The sequence below is a fragment of the Centroberyx gerrardi genome, chromosome 2, assembly GCF_048128805.1.
Source record: "Centroberyx gerrardi isolate f3 chromosome 2, fCenGer3.hap1.cur.20231027, whole genome shotgun sequence".
Lineage (NCBI taxonomy): Eukaryota > Metazoa > Chordata > Actinopteri > Beryciformes > Berycidae > Centroberyx > Centroberyx gerrardi.
In genome coordinates this window covers 36,751,512-36,759,011 of record NC_135998.1, presented here as the reverse complement: position 1 = coordinate 36,759,011, position 7,500 = coordinate 36,751,512, and the positions used below count along the sequence as shown (strand labels likewise).

The 7,500-nt window shown below is 44.0% G+C and overlaps 1 protein-coding gene across 1 annotated transcript in view; it reads left to right on the top strand.

The window, feature by feature from the left end:
• Positions 1-7,500, top strand: part of dcc (DCC netrin 1 receptor) — a 172,021-nt gene that overhangs the window by 98,787 nt on the left and 65,734 nt on the right. Inside the window, 2 exon segments of the mRNA XM_078286289.1 lie at positions 1,031-1,269; positions 5,105-5,243. Coding sequence (XP_078142415.1) covers positions 1,031-1,269; positions 5,105-5,243 — 378 coding nt within the window.

Below are 7,500 nucleotides of genomic sequence, written 5' to 3'. Positions count from 1 at the left end.
ATTATGTAGAAAAGAATAAAGCATGTGGCACAGAGATACAGAACGGAGAGCAGAAAGTAAACATGGAATTATTTTCATTAATTTATAATCAATACATTTCAACACTGTTTGTGTTCTCTCTGCCACCGGAGTCAGAAACTCACTTGGGTTTCACTCAAACTCCCAACTTTCCCTGTTGTGTTTTCCCACTTTTTGTTCATATGCGTTCAACTCATATTTACAATATTTTGGGCAGCACTTGAAGGCAGCATTAGCTCTGATTAGCTGCAGTCAAACATCCACATGGACTGTGTGCAGGGCGACAGCTACCAGTCTGTCTTTATATTTGTCCTTTATAGTTAACTGTTTTTTATTTGTTTTTGCCAGCTTAGTTTCTATATTTAGTTTTTTAAATTGGCCTCAAACCCAGTTCCAGGTCTCATTTAAAAAGTGTTTCTGTGTGAGAGTGGGAGGAGCCTGTCTCTTGTAGCCCCGCCCATCCGTGGGAGGAGCCTGTCTCCTGTAGCCCCGCCCATCTATGGGAGGAGCCTCTCTCCTGTAGCCCCGCCCCTCTGTGTGGATCTCTTCCTGGTTAGAGTAACGGCTTTATCTCTCACTGTCTTCTTACTCTTTGTCCTTTTCTCTCCTCTTTCCTCTTTGTTTTTCACTTCCTCATTCATCTGCTCCTTCCCTCGCTCTAATCCAACATGGCCGCCTGCTGCATGCACTTTCAAACTCGCATGTCATCCTATTGTTTGTGTGTGTGTATGTATGTGTGTGTGTATGTGTGCATTGTTAATTCTTGCACCTTGACATATTTTGCCTGTTGACCTTCATTACTGTGTGTTTGCCTTGCGATCGTGCCGTTACAATGTGTGTGTGTGTGTGTGTGTGTGTGTGTTCACATACATCCCCATATAAAAACCCTCATTATTATCACACATTAATTTCACTGTATAACCCCCCCATCCCCCTCGCCCCCCCCCACCCCACAAACACCCTCGTTACCGTTAACCCCCCCCCCCCCCCCCCCCCCCCCCCGCCCCCCCAGACCCCATCGACCCGTCCGACGATGATCTTTTCCATCTGTTTGATAAATACCCCACTCCCATGCCAGACACCAGCACTCCCATGATCCCCCCGGTGGGGGTCCAAGCCGTGGCTCTGTCCCCGGACTCGGTCAGGGTTTCCTGGGCCGACAACTCCATGACCAAGAACCAGAAGTCGTCCGAGGTCCGATATTACTCCGTCAAGTGGAAGACCAGCTACTCCACCAGCGGCAAGTTCAAGGTGGGTTAAAGAGGGTGTGTGTGTGTGTGTGTGTGTGTGTATATGTTCTATATTTATGAGGTCCAAATATCCTCACAAGGACATTAAGATGAGGAAAATCCTCTAAAGTGACATTTTGCTGCTGCTCACTTCTTTAAGGGGCGAGTCCAAGGTGACGACTTGTGTTTAGTCAGGTACTAAAGTACTGAAAAGAGTACTAAAGTACTGAAAAGAGTACTAAAACTGAACTCTGAGAATAGTAGAAGTAAAAGTTCTGGTGTGAAAATGTCCTTCAGTAAAAGTAAAAAGTGTGTGATTTAAAATGTGGTCAGAGTAAAAGTTCCTGAGTTCCTCTTTAGAACAGAGAACGTTGTTAGCTGTGATCTTTTCCATGTGATTCTAACAGGAGAGAGGTCAGAGTTCAAACTAGATTCTTTTCACTGGAAACATTAGAAACGACAAAATAAAGTGCAGAAACAAAGTAAAGTCAGATTCTTCTTCTCACTGTGAATGGATCCACAGTTTGTCAGTTTACGTTGATCCAGTTTCTGATGATGATTCATATAACTGATGATGATGCATATAACGTTTTATCTTCTGATGCTCATGTGACAAAAGAACAAAAAGTGACAAACAGTGCAATAGAAAACAGTTCTACTCACAGTGGAAAGGCCTCGTGTCCCCGGAGAGGCGGAGCTTCAGCAGTGAGGAGATGTTTCATCTGAGCAGCAGCAGACTGCAGCAGAAGCTTCTTGTAACTTTCTAACTTTCTTCTAACTAACTCATGAATATGTATAATTTAGCTAAATTCACATGAACTTTACTCCAACACCATAAACAACAGCTGGCTGACTGACAGCTGATGGTCAGCTGATCCTGCGGTTGCCTAGCGACAACAACACAAGCACCGCGGCAGGCCGCTCTGCCTTGAGGCTTTGGCTCAGCGCAGCACCCTGAGGTGCTCACCTTCACCTCCTGCACCCTGAGGTGCTCACCTTCACCTTCGCCATCAAGATGATTACAGTCAAACTTCTTCTTCCCTGAACCTGATAAATGTCAAGAAACGCCACAAAACAATGAAGACAATCTGGAAACAAGGAACTTGTTCAAAGGCAGTTTCACTTTAACCTTAAAAAAAAAGTGAAAGTCTCTGCCAGAGCAGTGAGATGCTTTGATACATGAGAACCAGCAGCTGAGGCTCTGCTGCATCCATAACCAAACTCTTCATGCTCTGCAGCTCGTCTGGAGAAACTTTCCTCCAGCAGACTGTTTGTACTTTGGAAAAAAGATTTGTCAATAATCTGAACTGTCTTAAAATATACTGGAAATAGGAAATCAATACAAGGGCAGATGGTCTGCTCACCTTAAGAGAGAGAGAGAGAGGGACTCAGTAAATGTGTGTCTTCGTCCCTCAGGACGGACGGACAGCTCCCTCGTCTTTAAGGAACAGCTGACTTTATTCGTCCGGCGGTGTTTGTTTATATTCAGGTTTTGAAGCGTTGGATGGAAAATAAAGAAGCTCTTTCAGGTGCGAACACAAGGACAGAGTCTGTTTGAAACAGGCAGGAACAGAGGAGAAGACTTCGCACTTCAGTTTTCAGTTGAAGGCATTATTTATCTCAGTAAATGCACAAATATCTAGTATACCTATATCTGTAACTGTATGTATACTATTCATAGTATTGCGTTACATCACCACATGGCCGTCTTGGTAGGAAAATAACAGGTGATTGTAATAAATTAACAGGCAGAGAAATAAACATAATTCTGCACAGTCAGACTTTGTTGGCACTGACCTTTTATTGATCACATCGTATCCTGGTTGTATTGAATCCACTGCAAAGTTATGTTATCTGTGTTATCAGTGTTAGCACTTCTTGGTGAGTTAGGCATCCTTGGGCAGAGTTTAAAGCAGGAAGTTAAGACTGTCAGGAGCAGCCATGGGTGCCAGTGAGTGGCTGTGGATGAGGAGGAAACATGCTAACTGGGGCACAAAGTAGGTACATAGCTAATCTGAGTTAGCCTTGTGCTAGCATTAGCTTGGTAGCATGCTTGTATTAACCTTGTTTCAGCATTGGCTTGATAACATGCTTGGGTTAGCCTTGTGCCAGCATTAGTTTGGTAACATGCCTGTGTTAGCATTAGCTTGGTAGCATGCTTGTGTAGGCCTTGTGTTAGCATTGGCTTGGTAGCATTTTTTGGGTTAGCCTTGTGCTAGCATTAGCTTGGTAGCATGCCTGTGTTAGCATTAGCTTGGTAGCATGCTTGTGTAGGCCTTGTGTTAGCATTGGCTTGGTAGCATTCTTGTGTAGGCCTTGTGTTAGCATTGGCTTGGTAGCATTTTTTGGGTTAGCCTTGTGCTAGCATTAGCTTGGTAGCATGCCTGTGTTAGCATTAGCTTGGTAGCATTCTTGTGTAGGCCTTGTGTTAGCATTGGCTTGGTAGCATATTTTTTGGGTTAGCCTTGTGCTAGCATTAGCTTGTTAGCATTAGCTTGGTGGCATGAGTGAACATTAGTGAGGCAGAATTTGTTTGCACACTTGTTTGGTAATATGACTTCGAGCCCGCAGAAACAGGGTCTACGTGTTAATACTGAGGTCGCCTTGTGCTGGAATGTGTTTGCACAGGAAGTTGGCAGCAGACATACCTAAAGCCCGACAGATGGGGCCTCTGATCAATCATGTGACTTATATAAACATTGAGAGGGGCTGGACAGCTGAGCGGACCTGACCTTCAGTGAGAAGCTGCCAGACAAGCCAGCAGGGCCGGTCGGACGTAGCTTAGCCTCAGCAGATACAGAGTGGACATGCAGACTGCTGAGTCGGTGTGTGTCCTCTCTCTCTGGGCGGTGCAGGATGTAAACACATCATCACAGTGTGAGTGACTTGGGGGTTCAGATGTAGTGTGGAACTTCATGTTCTGAGTAGAAAGGGATGTTGATGGTAGTGTGTGATGTGAAGTCGTGTTGTCGGTAACAAGGAGGCAGTAGTGTAGTGGACTGCTGAGTGTGGGCAAAGAGGGGGGTGTGTGTGTGTGTGTGTGTGTGTGTGTGTGTGTGTGTGCTGATTTTTGGGTCAATGGTTAAGGTTAGGGTTAGGGTAAGTCTCCAGGAAATGAATGTAAGTCTATGTAAATACCCCAAAAGTGACTTAAGTAAGACTGTGTGTGTGTGTGTGTGTGTGTGTGTCATTCTGTTACACTCTGAACTGGATCTATAGGAATGCTCAGCTTGGATTATGGCACAAGGGATATTAACATCATATCCTGTGTATTGATAAATCTTGTATTCAGACTCAGCTTATTTTAGGAGTTTCTTAGTGTAAGACTGGAATCCAAGCACAGAGTTTTTTCTTTGCTGTAACGTTGAGTTTCCTGTTTTCTTTACAGAAAATAAAAAGGATGAGCAGTAAAGCGTTTGCGGCAGTTTTCTAATCACAGGAAGTCGTTATATGTGACTCTTTCCTAACGTGAGGTTCTCCTCTGTTCCTCGTCTCTCTTCAGTGCTTCAGCATCATTTTCCTTCACAGGTTCCTTCAGCAGGTCATGTGACTCGCTGCTCAGAACAAACGCACCTTTTGAGGAAAACTGCTGTAAATTCAAGAACTTTTGGGTTCAATAATCACAAAAAACCTCCTGGAGGGACGGAGTGTAAAGAAATCTGTACTTTAAAACTTTCTTTCTTTCTTGCTATCTTTCTTTCTTTTTCTTTCTTTCTTTCTGTCTTTCTTTCTTTTTTCTTTTTTTCCTTCTATCTTTCTTGCTATCTTTCTCTCCATGTTTCTCTTAACTTAACCCATGAAATCTGTGTGTGTGTGTGTGTGTGTGTGTGTGTGTGTGTGTGTGTGTGTGTGTGCAGTCTGCAGACACCACGGCTCTCAGCCACACCGTCACCGGTCTAAAACCAAACACCATGTATGAGTTCGCTGTCATGGTAACCAAAGGTCGCAAGTCCAGCACCTGGAGCATGACGGCTCACGCTACCACCTACGAAGCAGGTACACACACACACACACACACACACACACACACACACACACAGAGTTTGATATGAGAAAATGTTTCAGGATGTAAAACATCAACGGTAAACGTCCACCGAGAGACGTTCAACAATCATACAGGGAGAAATCCATCGTAGAAGAGGAGAGAGACCAGTTTCTCCACCACAGGAGCAGGAGAGAGACCAGAATGCACTGCAGCAGAGAGACAGGTTGGAGTTTGAGGAAGGAGAGACTCTCACTTTTTATTGAGTGGAAAAACTCTCTCTACACTGTCGCTGTCTCTCTCTCCAGCGACATGTAAAACACTCAGCTGAAAACAACAAGTTCACACCTCTTCTCCGGTGGTTTGTCCAAAGGCATTCTGGGAAACGTAGTAAATCACTAACTGCAGTAGACGCGGACGAGGCAGGTTGAGAGAAAGTGGGTTCACCAAAAAAGTAAAATACAAGACTCCTGGAATGAATTATCACAGACTGATGATAGATAACATTGGAAAAGGATCTGAAGGGAATTTTTCCTTTTAAGTTTCCTAATAACCCTTAACAAGTGACATCATTTGTTATAACTTTGCACTATCAAAGGTGTAAATCTCATTTCAGGACTAAATTCTTCATTTCCAGCCTGTAAAGCAGCGGCTGCAGCTGTTGCTTTCAGAGCCGCGTCTCGACTGTCTGGCAGAGAAACACCAGACTGAAATCAAAATGTCACGTTTCCCTTTAAGGATGTTTACAGTCATGTTTGTTGGATTTGTCACCCAATTAACGGCGAGCGGCGTCCCCCCCCCCCCCCCCCCCCCCCGGCTCCCCGGGGCCCGCTGGAGCACGCTGACATTCATAACCGAGCCTCTCTGTCCCCGCGGTGTTCAGGAGGCTTCGGACACAACAAGTCTTCACTCAGGTCCTCATGCTGGATCTGCGTCTCGGGGTTTGGTTCAGTCGGCGGTCCAGGCTCAAGATCTGTTTCTGTTTCTGACAAACAAGACAAGCTCTGCAGTTCACTGATGCTTCTCCATGTTTTTATTACAACTGGCTGAACTGAAGAATCTTCTCAAATCCAGCAGCGATATGTAGGAACCGGTGGGACGATCTGCCTCATTTCAGGAAAATTTAAATCTTAATATCTATCTATCTAATATCTGAATTTTCTTAATACAAGTGCAACAATCTGCCAGTGAGACGAGGAAATCGGTTTTAAATCCACTTCAACTTGTTGAACTGAGAACTTTCTTGAATCAGGTCACATGATCTGATACTCTAGAATAAAGTCACACAAAATCTGAACTGAATTTTCTTAAATTGAGAGAAGAAAATCTGCCAAAAACCATGAAAATTGTACTTGTTTTTAGTGCAATTGAAGCTTATTTTCCTTGAATCAAGGGCATTAATTGATATTGCTTTTATATTTCTATTTTTTATTATTCATAAATCATTTCTCTGACAAATTATGTATTTTTGTGTTTTATGTGAAGCACGTTGAATTTGCCTTGTGTATGAAATGTGCTGTTTAAATACATTTTGATACTGTCAGTTATTTCTAGAAGGCTGAGGAGATTATCTCAGTTCATCAGTCGAAGTTTTCTCTTGTTTTAAGAACTTTAACATTTAAACAGTGAGGCGTTCTGCAGGCTGACATTTACAGAGCAGACAGGTTGAGTCTGCATGTCTGGTGTTAAACACACTGAACCAGGACACGCTGCAAAAATATCATTCTTAATGAGTCTTAAAATGCAAAGCAACTTGTTTCAGTGATTTTCTGCCTCGCTCTGCTTCTCATTTGTTTGTTAAAGTGAAGTTTTCTCTCCACCGAATGAATATTTTAGCAGTTGGAGTGAATCTGAGACTAAACGACTTGTTAGAGTGGATATCTGTCACTTCACCGAAGCGCCACCATGTGTTTTAATACTCAGTCATTCCTTAAGAGCAGGAGTCACTTAGAAGAGATGGATTTCACATCAGCTCTTCATCTCCAAACACACCGACGGCTTCTGTGGAGCGATGTTCCCGTCAGCCGCCCGCTCAGTGCTGCTGACGATAAACTGAAGCACTGTGTGTCTTTAATTATTTCTTTTTTCAGTACTTGAGGCATTATTTTCCCAGCAGGTATCGGCACAGCGTACGAGTTTCCCATGATCCTCCTCTGTATTTATCGGAAGCGGGCTGTCGGGCGGCTAAGCGGCTCAGCTGGAGGTCGTAATCACCTGCAGGACGGCTCGACAGGCGTAACGAGCACTTTCCTTAATCAACGGCGAGGTAGC